Raw genomic sequence first — 17,646 nt, forward strand, 5'->3', positions numbered from 1 at the left:
ATTTCTCTGTGTATATTTTCTCTTTTTTCAATATATGCACAGTCTTGTATAGTTTCGCAGAAACTCCCATAGAGAATGCCAAATTATACATACGTTTAAAATTACAAAAAAAGTATAGATTTGTAAAATGCATTATTTTCGATCTTTTGGTGACTGTCACGTTTTTTCACCCACTGCAGGAGCTTCTTTGCAAATTAAAATATCCACTTTCAATAAATTAACACGTCATGCAACTTAAAATTGGGTACATTTCAGGTGACGTTTGGGAGAGAGAGTTCATTGTAACACGTGTCACACACTACGATCCGCTCCCCGTTTGGCGTCGTAAAGTGCTGCTGATAACAAGAATCACAAACTGTCTCCATACAGCGGTTACACTGAAACTGAAATAAAAACAAAAATGATAATTAATTTAGTAATTAAAAAATCCGCAAAAAAAAAGGACTTTCGGAGGTTTGAAATCCGTTAATAATAAGTTTTATATAGGATCTCCCATGATTTGTAGTTGGATATGATTTTTATCCAACGAGTTGTGTGATTTTTATCCCCGAGCCTTGGCGAGGGGATAAAAACACACAACGAGTTGGATAAAAATCATATTCAACTACAAAACATGGGAGATTCTTTTTATCCCATGTTTAATACTTCACAACCGATGTTTAAGGGGGATGTACGGCCACCTTTAGTGCAGTGAGAACGAAATGTAAACATTTCTTCTAATGGCTAAAATACATTATATTTTGATCAAATTTTAAGTCTTTATGATAAAGATACAATAAATATGCATAACTGAATGCATGTTGTGCATATATAATTTATACTTTTGCAGAAAAATGCTTTTGATATGCTCCTTAGAACTGCGCAGCTACAGAATTCAGCAAATCCTTAAAAAATCCAAAAAAAATACGCAAACTGTGCATTAATGTTCTCTCTACAACCATTTGTTGAGAAAATGTCTAAATTTTGCACTTTTAAATGATAATTTCAAGTTCAAAACAATGTATCGTTGTTTTCAAAAAGAGTGTAAAGAACCATGAAAGTAGTTCATGGATAGCAGCACGTGGTCTATTTTTAGTACAGAATTTTGTTTTCCAGACCTCTTCTTAATATGGAGGGACATAACAATCTTTAAATGTAGAAGAGAATTACAGTTGCAAAATATTTCAAATAATATGAACACTTTTAAAAGAGGAAATGTGTTATAGTGTTTCTTTAAGTTATTTATTATTTAGTATTATTATTGAACAGTTGTTAAATAGTGTACGTATTGATAAAAAAAATCTTAAACTCTTTGATTCCAGGTAAGGAAAAATGAGCACCATCAAAGTTAAAAATTAAGAGTTTGTAAGTTTGCCACAGATAACTTATAATATCTATCAAAAGTTTAATTATCACCATTGAAACACAAAGAAATTAAACACATAAAATCGATATGAATGACCGTGTTTTAGTACCTACTAGTACGAGGGGTGATCAAAAAGTTCGCGAACTATCTCGATACATGTGTATCTATAAAAAAAATTCATTTTAGAAACAAATTTGGTGCAGACATAGCCAAACACAAGTTCTGTAAATAGCATATGCTGAATAAAGTTTTGCTCACAATGTGTAAATGACGTCATTATGCAGCTACTTGTCACGAAAAATGGTTGTCTCAGTGGAACTCGTTCAACAAACGACTAAAATATTTATGGTATATCTTAAAAATGCCTTTGAAGTAGCGTATAAGAATTTGTTCACAATATTTTAAGACAAATGACTTCCTATAAATTCAATCAATGATTGGATAGATCGTTTTAGTGAAGGAAGGCAGATGGTTAATATGATACTTGTTATGTTGCCCGCTGAAAGCAAGTTTGAAAAGGGATATGTTTTTAATTAAGCAATATGCTATCAAAGACCTCTAATTTACACTTTGAAAAATACTTGAATATTTCAACAATAATACAACTATCAAATGCCTAAAATATCGTTTACTTTTTGATCACCCCTCGTATACAATTTCATCACAGCGGAGCAACATTGGAAAAGGAATGAAATCATTCAGCGTGGGTTAGAGGAATTAATGAATAAAAAAAACATTTTTTCTATTTGCCCGTTTTGTCAAAATTACAATTTAACAGAGTAAAAAAAAATCGACATAATTAAATATTTTATACCATCTTTAAAATGACGTTTGGTGGTCCTCCCAACTCAGGGAAAAATTATTGGGTCGGTATTTATAGGTGAGAAAAAAATTCCTTAAAATTTAAACATATTTGTTGACGGAAGAAAAAAATATCGTGTAATGGGATGTATAAAAAAAAGTGCTAGGCAGTAGATCGGGAGAGAGGGCAACCAAATATTTTTAAAACAAATGGTCTTATAAGGCTAGTACATGTTCCATCACATAATTAGTAATGCAACTTTTTGTAAGTAATGTAACTTTTTGAATCTTTGGCACTATTTTGAAAAACAAACATAGGATTTTCGGGGGGGGGGGGGGGGGGGGGGCTATAGCCTCTCACTGTTTTTTGCGATGATAGACATAGCATATGCAATGGACCTTTCTTTGCAAACATTGTTCTTGCTTTTAAATTTCAAAGAAACAGCTTCGTGTGTTCAATGGGCGAGAGCTTACAACGTTGATAACATAATGAGACATGATGCTTTTTTATGTCCAAACATTACTCCATACAATGTGTGGGTCATTGCAAACAATCTAGCTATTTATGTGAGGTGCCTGAAGGAAATCTTATAACTGCCTATTTTTTCTGTCTAACTGCTGAACAAAATAGACATATGTACCAACTTTTCGAATGTAAGACATGTAATTACAATTTGTTTTTCATGCACTGCATATTGTTTAACTTTTTCAAATTAAATGCTAAGCATCCTCCTTGCAGTGCCCCATTTGAAAATAACTTCTATCGCCACAGAAAAAAGACCCAACGTAAACACATATGTTTAGGACATTTTTTATCTTTTTTCTTGAGTTTTAAAGAAATCAACAAATTATCAAGACTTGTTCCATGAAAAATTAAATATAATCATGGTAATAAACGCATCTATCCACAGCAGATATATGCACAGGCCAAGCACGTGCTCAGTGGAATAATATTAACAAGGAAATTCGAGCTGTAAACAGAACAGTTTTTCCCGATTTGCTGGAGTGGGGTTAAAATCGCGTTTTTTCATTATTCAGACGATGCGATGCAACAAATAACAGTAGTAAGTAATATGACATAATGATTATTACTTAGCAATTTCTTGTCTTGATGTTATTATGGTCGCATTTATTCTAAAATCAATGTTATTCGAACTCTGTGTGACAGAGGAATGGCGGACGAAATAAACACATGGCCTCAGGAAGACACCCATATGAAAAATCAAATTTTCAAGAATTATGGATAATGACAAGAAAAAAGCGAAACAAATGGTTGTAGCCATATTATCAATGAATCAAACTAACTCCATTTTCAATGCATTTTTCATCTCGTGAATGCTGTAGCTGCGCAGTTCTAACATGATAAATTTCCTCCTAATTAAAACAAAATAAACTTAATTATTTACTAATTTTGGTCTCTAACAGTAGGTTATTAGTGCATTAACACTTTGAGTAACTTTGGGCTAGTGTAGTAGTGTATTAAGCGCATTCTTGGTATTTCTTATTTTACACCAGACTAGATCCAATATGGCTTGTACATCCCCCTTAACACTGTTTTATATAGGACTCTGCTATATTTTACTTCCTCAAGCTAACGCAAAAACCATTGTGACGTCATAACTGTGGGATATGAAAACGATATCCCATGAGCTATATCCACGGGATAAAGGTGTAAACATGGGATAAAAAGTTATACTATATATAGTACGTATGCACTTGCATGTACACATGTATTATGTAACTACATATTATTATAATTTATGATAATTATATAGCTAGGATGTGCTACATGTAGGTAGTTCAGAACAAAATCTACCATTGCAATATTAATATTTATACACATTAACTGCATAGTAAACAAGAAATGTGAAGGGGAGTAGAGGGATAAGAATCTTTAAAAATATCTTTAGTTTCTGAAATTTCAAAGTGATTTTAGTGTTTTCTTCATGACTCTTTTCTTTGTATTCTCAATACAGTTAACAAAGCAGCACACAATTATTGAGTACAGCTTATGGTCCTACAAATATATCAGTGTTGAAAATCAAAAAACCACACAAGACCAGAAGGTTTTTAAATTCAGAAAAAGGCCTACCTTGCGTTCCGAAGCATTGTTTTGTTTCCGACACACCATGCACTGCCAGTACTGAGGTTGTGGGTTATTTTCTTCGTTTCTAATTATATTCTCTTCAACCTGAAATAATTTTAATTTCTAATTAAAAAAAATATTATTTATATTTCTTGTTAATGTAACGTAATTATGCTATATTCAAATAAAAAACGAACATTTATTAATTAGATACTTGATTTTTTTTAATCTACTTTATAACTACAGCATTTCAGAAAAAATGGGGAGTTACCATTATGTTATACTTAACTTTATACGTGTAGCCAAGTTAAGGGAGGATAAAAAATAAGTGTGCCGAAATTAAGTGATTTTAAGATGATTTTAAGGTCTACTGGTCAGAGACCAGAAGAGCTTATGCGATAGTAATGCGTCCGGCGTCCGTCCGACTGTCTGTCTAGCTGTCTGTCTGTCAACAATTTTTCAAAACGCTACTCCTCCTACAATTTTAGTCTGATTTCAACATAACTAGGCACACAAGTAGACTACGCTAAGATACATAAAATAGTGCATCGGTTTTTGATTTCGATGAATGGTGTTGCCATGGTTACTAAAAATAGAATTTTCTGAAAAATTCCTTTAAAACGCTACTCCTTCTACAGTTTTGGTCTGATTTCAATATCACTTGGCACACAAGTAGACTACACTAAGATACATAAAATAGTGCATCGTTTTTTGATTTACATGAACGTTGTTGCCATGGTCACTAAAAATAGAATTTTCTGAAAAATTCCTTTAAAACGCTACTCCTTCTACAGTTTTGGTCTGATTTCAATATCACTTGGCACACAAGAAGACTACACTAAGATACATAAAATAGTGCATCGGTTTTTGATTTCGATGAACGGTGTTGCCATGGTTACTAAAAATAGTATTTTCTGTGAAATTCCTTTAAAACGCTACTCCTTATACAGTTTTAGTCTCATTTCAATATCACATGGCACACAAGTAGACTACACTAAGATACATAAAATAGTGCATCGGTTTTTGATTTCGATGAACGATGTTGCTGTGGTTACTAAAAATAGAATTTTCTGTGAAATTCCTTTAAAACGCTACTCCTTATACAGTTTTAGTCTCATTTCAATATCACTTGGCACACAAGTAGACTACACTAAGATGCATAAAATAGTGCATCGGTTTTTGATTTCAATGAACGGTGTTGCAATGGTTACTAAAAATAGAATTTTCTGAGAAATTCCTTTAAAACGCTACTCCTTCTAAAGTTTTGGTCTGATTTCAATATTACTTGGCACACTAGTAGACTACACTAAGATACATAAAATAGTGCATCGGTTTTTGATTTCGATGAACGATGTTGCCATGGTTACTAAAAATAGAATTTTCTGAGAAATTCCTTTAAAATCGCTACTCCTTCTACAGCTTTAGTCTCATTTCAATATCACTTGGCACACAAGTAGACTACACTAAGATACATAAAATAGTGCATCGGTTTTTGATTTCGATGAACGGTGTTGCCATGGTTACTAAAAATAGAATTTTCTGTGAAATTCCTTTAAAACGCTACTCCTTCTACAGTTTTGGTCTGATTTCATTATCACTTGGCACACAAGTAAACTACACTAATTTACATATAATAATGCATCGGTTTTTGATTTCAATGAACGGTGTTGCCATGGTTACTAAAAGTAGAATTTTCTGTGGAATTCCTTTAAAATGCTATTCCTTCTACAGTTTTGGTCTGATTTCAATATAACTTATCACACAAGTAGATTACACTAAGATACATAATTCTGTGCATCGGTTTTTGATCAGTACAAACCAGTAGAGCTACAGTCTCGACAGAGACTTCTGGTTATAAATCTACATAGCCATGTCTTATTTTTAAATGTCGTTAACACAACAAGAGGAGATATTGACTACAGTAAATCCGATAGCAAAATATTGTCGTTATTTTTAGCTCTACTGGTCAGAGACCAGAAGAGCTTATGCGATAGTAAGGTGTCCGTCGTCCGTCCGTCTGTCTGTCTGTCCGTCTGTAAACAATTTTTCAAAACGCTACTTCTCCTACAGTTTTGGTCTGATTTCAATATAACTTGGCACACAAGTAGACTACACTAAGATACATAAAATAGTGCATCGGTTTTTGATTTCGATGAACGGTGTTGCTATGGTTACTAATAATAGAATTTTCTTTGAAATTCCTTTAAAACGCTACTCCTCCTACAGTTTTGGTCTGATTTCAATATTACTTGGCACACAAGTAGACTACACTAAGATACATAAAATAGTGCATCGGTTTTTGATTTTGATGAGCGGTGTTGCCATGGTTACTAAAAATAGAATTTTCTTTGAAATTCCTTTAAAATGCTACTCCTCCTACAGTTTTGATTTGATTTCAATATTACTTGGCACACAAGTAGACTATACTAAGATACATTAAATAGTGCATTGGTTTTTGATTTCGATGAACAGTGTTGCCATGGTTACTAATAATAGAATTTTCTTTGAAATTCCTTAAAAATGCTACTCCTCCTACAGTTTTGATTTGATTTCAATATTACTTGGCACACAAGTAGACTATACTAAGATACATTAAATGGTGCATCGGTTTTTGATTTCGTTGAACGGTGTTGCCATGGTTACTAAAAATAGAATTTTCTTTGAAATTCCTTTAAAATGCTCCTCTTTTTACAGTTTTGGTCTGATTTCAATATTACGTAACACACAAGTAGACTACACTAAGATACATAAAATAGTGCATTTGTTTTTTATTTTGATGAACGGTGTTGCCATGGTTGCTGAAAATAGAATTTTCTTTGAAATTTCTTTAAAACGCTAGTCCTCCTACAGTTTTGATTTGATTTCAATATTACTTGGCACACAAGTAGACTATACTAAGATATATAAAATAGTGCATTGGATTTTACTTTCGATGAACAATGTTGCCATGGTTACTCAAAATTGAATTTTCTTTGAAATTCCTTTAAAACGCTAGTCATCCTACAGTTTTGGTCTGATGGCAATGGCTTTTTTTCTCATCCTTTGTTATAAGTACAAACCAGTAGAGCTACAGTCTCGACAGAGACTTCTGGTTCATATTTGACCTGATTTAAAAGATTTTAGAACTCTTTGCTGTGTCCATATGCAAATCTTATCAGAAAACTTAATAAAGACTTTACCATGTCTAAATTTCGATCCGGTTCGGGTTCCGCCGGAACTTCTGTTTCCTCTTGATCTAGCGTCTGTCCGGGCATGGAGTACCCCGGGGGTGGGGTACGGTACATCTCATACGGCGGGGGAGGACTATGGTACCTTATGTTAGATCTAGCCCGCATGGGGTAAATAAGGTTCGACCGCGGCCGTAAACGTCGACGGCTATCGTCTCGCCAGTTGGAGGACTCGGATTCTTTGTAATATTCAGCTGAAATCATAAAAAAGATAACATAAAGTCTTAACTATCATTAAATTTGTTAATATTCAATAAAACAGTCAAACCTCTTTCTCATAAACTCGATACTTTGTACAGATAATCTACAAAAGATATCCGAGGAGTCGAGACACACTTGAAGAATATGTAGTTGGGACTTTCAAATGTCTTCTAAATATCAATGGAAGTAAAAACATCCGTGTACGAGATATACTGAAGTTCAAATAAAGACATATGAATATTTTTATCTCGTTTTTCATTAAATCTGATTTGGATCGTACCTGAATTTCCTATTAACGAGACTCCCCAAATCCCGCTCCAAATCCAGCCAATCAGAAAGCAGGACACCATGATCAGCTGGAGGAAACCGATCGCCACTACAACTATGGCGGAGGAATATTTCTGTTTAGGTGTGATGTCGTCTGTTTTGGCACAACACAGCACAGAAAAACCCGCTATCATCGTGCCTATTGCAAAAAAAGAGAGATTTTTTTATGTTTCCTGATGAGCATACAGTAAAACGCGTATATACCGAAGTGTCTGCTACAGACGGTTTAGCTTAATTATTTTAAATGCAATTCGTTATATCCGTTATCATCACAGCTAGTGTGTTTAAACCCCATGTAGATGGGAATCAATTCGTTATAAGCGGCATTTATTTATAAATGCATTCGCTATAAGCATGTTTTACTGTAATTACTTATTTCTGTGACTGACATGTAGTACTCGTTATTCAGCTCCTAAATAGATAATGTTAAGGTTAATCAATAAAGATTGAAATTGTTTGATAAATATTCTCACCTACACCGGGAAGGATGAAGTTTGTCACACAACAAATGACAGCCATTTCTAGAGGTAGAATAGGGATGACGATAGCATCGTCATCGTCATCATCGTCGGGAATATCCTCAGTTAACCACGATCGTCGTCTGTCGAGGTACTGAGGCGGTTCTCGTGACACTGTAACTCTGTGGTCAGCTAACGGCTGTTCTCTGGACACCACGACCCTGTGGTCATCCTGTGGTGGTTCCCCGGAAACAGAAATCCCATGGCCGCCATTTTGGATAGATTCCTGGGGTACAGTATCCGTGTGGTCAGCTGCTTGCGATAAATTTTCCATATGACCAACAGCATATATATTAAGGAACTTTACATAGGAATTTAGCGCACATCTTTCCAGCAAAATCAGCTATTCACCATTCATATTCTACATAAATCTCATTGAAGTGTACACAGTATTGCAATGTTCTTTGCTAACAAATTCAGAATTTTAAGTAAGTCGGTATTTTAAATATGAAAACAGTTTAAAAGCCAAACTTAATAAAATATTCCCAATATTGGCGTAAGCCAAAGAAGAAGAATCAATTAAAATCCAAACACAAAGTGCGCGTGACACAAAAACGGGCAAAAGAAAGCACCGACTCTCTCAATATATTATTATTTTGACAAAAAAGGGACAAGTTTAAATGATTACTAAGCCGCTTTCCTTTGTCCGTTTGTTAATGATATTTGTTTACCCGTATGAAGATATATCTGAGTGCGCAGACCCATTGAAGCCCTTCGTTCCATGCTTCGGATTAACCGACAATGACATGGACTTTGAGATTTTTATCTCTTGGATAATCTTAAGATATATTTGGTATAAATAGATAATGTCTTTTTAAATGATCCGAGATTATGATATTAATCTTCTAATACACATTTTGTATATTTTTTTTGTAGTGTATTAACACTCATTTGAGGCATTAACAATTAATCATTTATTAATTATGCATACCAGGATAGCTCTTTTTAATTCATATTTGGCATAGTTATCTGTCAAATTTACTTTGAGGAAAATGTAATAAGCTGAAAGATTCAATTTTAAAAGATCAAAAGGCAAGACTTGGTGATTTATCTTGTTATTATTTTAAATCATCGGACTCGAAAAACCTATTTAAAGGGGGGGATAGGAATTAGAAAGAATTAATCCAGAACCAAGCGCAAATTTTTGTGCTCAATAAATATACATTTTTTTCAATGGGTGGCACTGAAGCTCTCCGGTCTGTCAATTCAATATATTTTTTTCGGTGAGCTGCACTTCTGCAGCTACTGAATAGCTCTATTATTTTTATGCATTGAGAACAGGGTTAATAATTTATTGAAAATTAGCTTGTCTTTAAATCAGGCACTGGCTGCAGTATACTTTTCATTAATTTTGCTCCTGTCATATACATACCGTACACATGTATATAAAATATTCGGACATTTTTCTTTCTTTTTTTTTTTTTTTTTTTGTCATGAACGTTTAAACTTCTAATACGTTTGATATCGCTTTTCCCACCACCCAAAGTCTTTTTCATAATTAATTCTTCCTTCAGACTAAGAATTGAATGCTTATTTCATATTTCAAGTCTTCTAACGATTTACAGACTTCATCAATATATTGTTACATACATATATAAAGGCGCCTAAGCGCGACAGAGAAAACTTTGAACAATTTTGAAGCCCAAAATTTACTTGACTTTCTTTTTTGATTGAATGGCTTCATTGCTGAATTAAATAATTTTTAATATTCCCAGAAGCATGGCAAGGTCATGCAATAAGGTGAACATTTACTCAAATTACGCCGATGGCCTAACGGTTCATTGTTTAAACCATGCATTCAAAAACGCTAGGTGGCAATCTATAGTTAGTAAAGTAGAACCAGGCAACAAGTAAAAATTACAAGTCATGTAGTTTTATTAATATTTACGCATTTGAATAATCATGTTCCTTGCAATTGCATGTTAGTATAGCACATAAATATTGTTCTTCAAGCATATAAAATTAAACTCGCATATATACATTGCAATAAGCTAATTACGAACCGGGGAGCAGTATTTTCTATGGCTTACATGTAAAGTTATTGCCCTTACAATTTTAAATTACATTCATTTTTTACAAAATTAACAATTCTACTATATGCAAGTTAACGTAAAATGTATCAAGAATAAACATTTCCTGTTTTCTTTAACAATAACGGTAAGAATATTCTCTTTATCGTATGAAAAGTATTTTTCTATTATTTTTATTATAAAAAAGTTTGAAACTTTTATGTATTATTTATATCAATAGTTTATTTCACAAGGTCATTGAAAATCAAAAAAAAAAAAAAGAAAAAAAAGAAAGAGATAGTGAGATAGTGGGGAGATAATGGGTGAGAGGGAGTGAGAGTGGGGAGAGGGATTGATAGTTGGAAGTTAAAGAGTGAGTGAGAGTGGAGAGAGATAGAGAGATGGAGTGAGAGTGGGGAGAGAGATAGGGGTTGAGAGAGTGGGGAGAGAGTGAGAGTAGGGAGAGAGGTAGTGAGAGTGGGGAGTGAGAGAGGGAGTTGGGAGATAGGGAGAGAGGGATGGACTGAGAGTGCGGAGTGAGAGTGGGGAGAAAGAGCGGGGAGAGAGATTGAGGAGAATGGGTGGGGATAGTGGGGACAGGGAGTGAGATAGGGGAGAAAGTGAGAGAGCAGTGGGAGAGAGAGAGGAAGTGAGATTGGGCAGAGAGAGGGAGAGGGAGTGTTGTGGAGAAGAGAGTTGGGATTGCGAGATTTTAATGTCCCCTATTACAATTTTCTTAGCAAAAACTTTAGATGAGACTGTTTAAACCTAGGTCCCGCAGTAGGTGCTGGCACGAAAATGATCCCACGTAATTGCCGAGTATAGACAAATCCTGCAGCTCTCCACGGCTTCAATGTAAAGTGTACTAGTCCAAATATTAAATAAAAAGGTAGGGGCTACAGTGGTATCCCGGTAACTGGGACATACTACTTCATCGTCATTCACAGCATACCAGCTCATCATGAAGAATGGGGTGGAGGCATCTCACCTGTTTGGGGGAGGGGACACACAGCGTATGGGTGAGGCGTCCATAGAATAATCCGTAGGAGCTGCAAAGAGGGGACGGGGGTTTACTTGCGTCAGTGTGGGGAATACATCCTCCTTGAAGTTCGCTGTTATTAGATTGAAACACCGGAGGAAAATCATTTGAAAAATGAAAATAACATTTATTGAAAAAGAATTAAGTGTGTACAGTCTATTCACATTTCTACATACATATAATATTTTCTACCCTTTCAGAGAAATGTTAAATTGTGTAGACTATTTTTATTATGACATTATATGTTCTTGCTGATTGCGAGGATTTTTCTATATTTCATCATTTATTCAATATATATCCCTTGCAATACTTTGATCCTTTTTATTTACCCAATCTTAAATCTTGGGAAAATTGACTAAACTTTGTTACTACATTATTTTTTTTTGCATATTTATTGATAAAGTGTTCTTGTAGAGTATTAGATAAAGAATATAATAAAAAGATCATTTACTTCGTTATTAATTTTATCCTTCCATCAAAGTTTTACACATTGTTGAAAACAGAATTTCCATGTTCTTTTATGTCCAAAAGGACATAACGCAGAAAAAATTCCCATTCAAAAAAACCAGTGGGTATTCGTTACCTTTAAATGTATACATACAATGTTGAAAAAATCTATTGGCAGGTTTTACCTTCTTATCTGACCTGATAAAGAAGATTTAACGCCCACCGTATTTCTTTGCTACCGATCTCTCAGGTTTTGTTTCCTGTCAATTATCTTTTGAAAAATGAAACTCAATAAGTCGCAATAATTTGCAAAAATTATCATTTTAGTGTAGACATTATGCTTTTTGTTAGTTTTATCAACAGTTCTCGTTGGGGCAAAGTTTATGCAGGTACCGGTATATGATTACCTATGAATAGGAATATATTTTACCAAAATGCAATTTATACACTATGAAGTGTAAAAGATCGTGTTGTAGTGTTATTCTTCTAAATGAAATGTTTATGTATAAACCATCTACAGGGTATACATAAAATGTATAGTTTATGATCATTGGACCTCTTTAAATATTACACCGCCACTATTGACACCCGATGCACTTTTGACCTCTTGACGCATGCCTGAGTTTTCGACGTGTATTCATTTTGCAGTAGGTGAAGGGTGTACATGTAAGAGGACAATTGGTACTTACTAAAGTGATTAACAACACTGCACAGGTATGTAAACTAAACAGTTGTTAAACTGTAATATGGAACTATTGTATGAAAGACTTATGAAAAAAAATGTATTTAGACTGAATATCAATGTAAAATTGTTAATGATGACACAGCAGATGCTTCATAGATTCTAATTACTGAGTGGTTTTAATGATTTATCCTAGCGTTCACAAGAGAAACATATTGTCGTTAAAGAGAGTAACTATGTTAATTTGCTTTTCTTGGTATTTGACGATGATCTATCGACATTACATATCCACACGATGGAATTACGAAATACATATACCTGGTATTTGGATGCTTTTGAATGTTGCAGCTTGTAGGGAACGGATTGGTCCGAGTTTTAAATGCTTTCTTGTTAATTAAGTTAATTAATTAGTTTAAATCGAAAATGCTTTCGTTTTTTTTTAAATACATGTATAAAAGGACTGTAAGCTTGTATGACCTAGTTTCGATAGATTATCTTGGGAGCAGACATTATGAATGGGGTATATATTTTCGGACAACACTCACGGTACATTATTTGTACTAAATTTAAAACTTCTTTGGAGATTTCATGAATGGATTGCATTACATAGATATAAACATTTGTTTTAATAAATGATAACTTTGTAAATGTTACAAACATATTACAAGTACAAAGCAAATGTTATTAAATTGAAATAGACACATAATTTCATTCTGTCTTGTCTTAAGCCAATAATATCAACATTGTAATTTATATGAAAATGAATGGTTCATTTCTTTTCTATTCCACATATGCATAATTAACAAAATTAAAAAAATAAGTAATTATAACATTGACTGAATAATATTTGCAATTTCTCAAAACCACTTCTGGAAAACTTAACATTTTTCCTGTAAGTCATTCTATATTAAGGACTTCAACAATGTAAAGTAAATTACTTGAAACAAGTTAGCGTTCTGAAAACTTTTGTAAAGTGATAAATAACGGGAAAATCCAAATCATTACTTAGTATTTAGACATCTAACGCATACTGCAAATATATTGAATTTTATTATGAAATCCGTATGACTGAAAACTAAATTGCTGGGATTTAAGTATTATACATAAGTAATATCTTATCTTGCAATACAGTTGGTTTCTTATTGGAGTCATGTACATAGTACTAATTCCAAAACTCATGCAACTCTAGTTTACTGTCATTTTTTTTTAAAAAACATTGTTACAAGACTCTAGTATAATTTTCAGGAGTTAGACAAGAATTTTAAAATTGACATTTTAATGTTTTGATATATTTATATATTGAGTGATCAATACAATTTTTACAATTTTCAACTTTTATTTATCAATTAAATTATTTTTTTAGGAAGCAAGAAATGGCGAAATTGAATCTTTCAACAAAAAATGAGAAATCTTTTATCAAGGAGTCGAAATGTTGGGCTCCTTACCAGAAGGAATATGTAGAAAATGTGGACACATGTAATAGCAAGACGTCCAACAATGAGGAAGATGAGAAAACCATTATGGAAGATTTTGCAAAAGATGTCGAAAAATGCGATATCGATATTAGTGTCCATCAGTTGATGAACAAATACAGATATGAAGCTGAGGTGGACGAATGGCAGGTAGCATTTTCCGGAGAAGAGAAAAGGCCTGAGGTTGGGATCACTTCTAAATTGGATAAAACGAAATTGCCAGTGTCTAGAAGCATGAAGTCATCACTGAATAACGAAGAAATAATTTTAAAGAAAGAAAGACATTCCAAGTCCTCAAAATCACCAAACAGCGCTCTGAAATACACATCAAAGGATACAATACATGAGAGGAAACAGAATGAAACTTACAGAAGAACTGGGCAACGAAATACAACACGGCATTATAAAGCTAAAGAGGATTCTGTAACGCACAGATGCAGAGCACCGAAAGGGAGCTTTAGTCGTCAATTATTCAAGAAAGAAATTGCAAAATCTTTTAAACATAGATTGAAGACTCGACAAAAGCTTTTATTTGAAAACAAGACATGTCACTTGAAAAAGACAACAGTTTACAAGACACCATTTCAAAGAAAGGTACAAAAGGACAAATGGAGAAAACTTATTTTAAACCGATTTCCTAATTTTATTTTGCAAAAAAGTTATCATTTGAAAAAATCTATAAAGTCCCAATTTCTAATCAAAAATACACATTGGAGTGGTGATAAATCATACATATTTCACGATAACAGAATTAAAATAATTTTGAAATTACAAAATTTGAAAAGAATGAATTAAAATATTTGTAAAGTAAAAATATGACCTTGTACAGTACTAACATTTTCTATTTGCAGAAAAACAATTGGTTGTACAAAATATTTCTCTTCCTGATACTGCTACAAATGACGACAGCCCAACAAGACTCTGCATCCTCTGGTCCGAAGCAGATGGACAAAAGTGACCAGTCCTTGCAAATAACTCTAACAGCGCCAGGGACACTAGTGGTCACTTGTGGTGCCAATGTTATACAAATACATCAGTACCCATCGCCTGTCAATAACTCTGAAAAACCGGAAGTGACGTTGAAGGCTCAGGACAAGGGACAGTCTCAAAAGTGGACGGATATGGTCATGGACGGATTAATGCTGTTTGGGCTTTTTGTCATGTATGGCATGACCTTTTACGGAAGGAAGCTATGTAGTAAGTAAATGGTTGTATAGCAAAACACCGTGATGATTTTTTTTTTTTTTTTTACAAAATTAAACACTTTTAATTAATCCATTAAAGATCGTCTTGTCACTCGGTGCTAATTTTTTTCCGTTGATTTTAAGGAAATAATTTTGAGTGTTATAAGTTTGGTCAACAAATTATTTTCAGGGGTTACTGTAAAGCATAAAGAGAAACTGGTATTCACCGTTGTCGTGAAAAAGGATACAACGATCGACTGCATATTCAGATTAGTGCAGAAATGTCGGGTAAATTTACCATTTATTTTACTGATGCATCACCTAGATTGATAATAATAATAATCCCTCCATATCTATTCTTGACAAAAAGATCCATCCATACATGTATGTATATTCCTAAAAGTCTGTACGTTCTTCTTTCATTTAACAAACTGTCCTTTCTTGTAGATGACCTCTCGCCAAGGATCAGTAGAAGGTTATTTTAGAAATAGAAATTGTCCATTTCTTAACCCCAAGAAGTTGATGAATGATGTCCTTGACCCCGTTGATGCCATTGATATTTGTCTGATCTTCGTAGAAGCTACTTGAAAAGTATCTTGTTTGAAAGAGTTCTTGGTTTGAGGACAGTATATTGGTTTATGGGATTCAATATCATTGTTGAATTAGTTTTCTTTTGATACACACATATTCGTACATTGTACAGTTTATAAATAATGAAAATTTACATTTCGTAGAGGACATGAATTCTTTGTCCTCTTCGTATCATTTTATACCACCATGATGTCAAAGTATTTAATGATATATATGGAACATTATTTATCATTGCAGTTTTAGGTTGAGGTTTAGGTGAAGTTTTATTATACAAAATAACCATTTTAATTTGTTTCACTAATTTATGGCACTTAATTTTCGATGGAACTTTTCGTAGTGATATTACTGATACTTTCGAACTTCATATGTTATGGCCTATAAATTCTTGGATTGCCTAGAACATCTACGAAAGATGGTCGCTCATTTTTGTCGTTAAAATGTGTTACTATGTTAAATTTGTATGTAATTTGAATCTTTATGTTCAATTAGACTAGAATAAAGTATTAAATCGTTTCAGAAGAAGGACTTTAAGAAATCAATTTTGTACATGACAACAATAATGCAATTAATTACAATTTTCCAACATCAAAGTTGCAGCTCATATTGCTTTAAATGATCACCATGTCACTGTTTCGAAACTTATATGACATGATTTTGAAAATATATAAATTAGACCATAACATTTGTTTCGGACTTCTTTTGTAATCATAAATAACTTCCTTTCTAAATCTTTTAAATTATATTCAGTTTGGTAGAAGAAGTCAAAATTTCTTTCAATATGTATACAGTGTACGGCCCAAAACATTGATCTTAAATGTAAATTGAAAACGGAAATTCACAAAATATTCTTTTTATTTTATATAGAACTGACTAACATTTTAGGGATATTTTACTTGTATGTATAAGTATTTATATAAATAAAAATGTTAGCCTGTAGCTTTGCTTGTGTTTTCTTTTTTAAGCATCAAAATTGCCAATTTTCGTTCGTTGTTTAGAGTTCAAGCCTTGAATTCGTTATAACGAATTCAAAATGAGTCCTATGGTTCCGTAGATAATACTATTGAGAAAAACTACTAGGGAAATGTGATTATCATCAACATGTACTTTAGTATATTTTTAAAATCAAATTTCAACTATGTTTCTTGAATGTTTTTGTCTTTCTCTTTTTCTTCGTGTATACTTCTTTGTCTTTCCTTCACTTACAAATGTAATATACTCAGTTTTCGCCTTTTACTATGTTTGATTACAAAAATAGCTATGAATATTTCAAAATTAATGCAATTTTAGTAGCAAAATTACTAAAACACATTCTTGATAACATCTAGAAATACTTGTAAATTTCCCTTAAAAACCTAATACTGATAAAAGTTTGATAATTTTATTAAAAACTCGATCTCTTATAATTCATTTTCTTTCTCAGCTTTCGTTTTTCATCATATGTATGCATCAGACACATTTAATGTGAAGAAAATTTGTTTAAACATAACTACTCATCTTCGTACATGTATCCAACAGAGCAAACATTAAATTCTATTAAGCTACTTACATCTAGAAATTCCAAGGTCATCCATAATGTTATTATTTGAAGAAAAGGCCGCATTTGCTTTGATTCTTTACAGTAATAGATGTGAACAAGCATTTGGGGTATTTAATCGCGCGTTTTCGAAACCATTTTAACGCCCGTAACATGCTTTGCAACATTAAATTCTCTCTGGCC

General features: G+C 33.0%; 2 protein-coding genes across 2 annotated transcripts; one reads left to right on the top strand and one right to left on the bottom strand.

Annotated features, from left to right (window-relative positions):
- Positions 1-76: 76 nt before the first annotated feature.
- On the bottom strand, positions 77-17,532 carry LOC134239484 (uncharacterized). The gene is made up of 6 exons (XM_062721667.1): positions 17,476-17,532; positions 8,461-8,757; positions 7,941-8,126; positions 7,412-7,653; positions 4,239-4,337; positions 77-383 (listed from the first exon to the last, which is right to left on the bottom strand). Exons 1-6 carry the CDS (start codon positions 17,498-17,500, stop codon positions 252-254), a joined length of 981 nt encoding a protein of 326 aa, XP_062577651.1. The 5' UTR covers positions 17,501-17,532; the 3' UTR covers positions 77-251.
- Positions 14,052-16,756, top strand: LOC134239483 (uncharacterized). The gene is made up of 4 exons (XM_062721666.1): positions 14,052-14,748; positions 15,006-15,351; positions 15,529-15,626; positions 15,786-16,756. The coding sequence occupies exons 1-4, from the start codon at positions 14,056-14,058 to the stop codon at positions 15,924-15,926; spliced, it is 1,278 nt and encodes a 425-aa protein (XP_062577650.1). The 5' UTR covers positions 14,052-14,055; the 3' UTR covers positions 15,927-16,756.
- Positions 17,533-17,646: the final 114 nt, after the last annotated feature.

The sequence above is a fragment of the Saccostrea cucullata genome, unplaced genomic scaffold, assembly GCF_032062105.1.
Source record: "Saccostrea cucullata isolate Sc308-1 unplaced genomic scaffold, CSIRO_AGI_Scuc_v1 ctg991, whole genome shotgun sequence".
Classification (NCBI taxonomy): domain Eukaryota; kingdom Metazoa; phylum Mollusca; class Bivalvia; order Ostreida; family Ostreidae; genus Saccostrea; species Saccostrea cuccullata.

What these genes read in the sequence shown, in the direction of transcription:
- LOC134239483 (XM_062721666.1), top strand. Translation starts at nt 14,056, where the DNA reads ATGGCGAAATTGAATCTTTCAACAAAAAATGAGAAATCTTTTATCAAG. An exon ending in TTACGGAAGGAAGCTATGTA is followed by an intron (nt 15,352 to 15,528) that starts GTAAGTAAATGG and finishes AATTATTTTCAG; the next exon opens with GGGTTACTGTAAAGCATAAA. An exon ending in GATTAGTGCAGAAATGTCGG is followed by an intron (nt 15,627 to 15,785) that starts GTAAATTTACCA and finishes CCTTTCTTGTAG; the next exon opens with ATGACCTCTCGCCAAGGATC.
- LOC134239484 (XM_062721667.1), bottom strand. Translation starts at nt 17,500, where the DNA reads ATGGATGACCTTGGAATTTCTAGAT. An exon ending in CTCGTTAATAGGAAATTCAG is followed by an intron (nt 7,654 to 7,940) that starts GTACGATCCAAA and finishes TTATGATTTCAG; the next exon opens with CTGAATATTACAAAGAATCC. An exon ending in ACAATGCTTCGGAACGCAAG is followed by an intron (nt 384 to 4,238) that starts GTAGGCCTTTTT and finishes TTTTTATTTCAG; the next exon opens with TTTCAGTGTAACCGCTGTAT.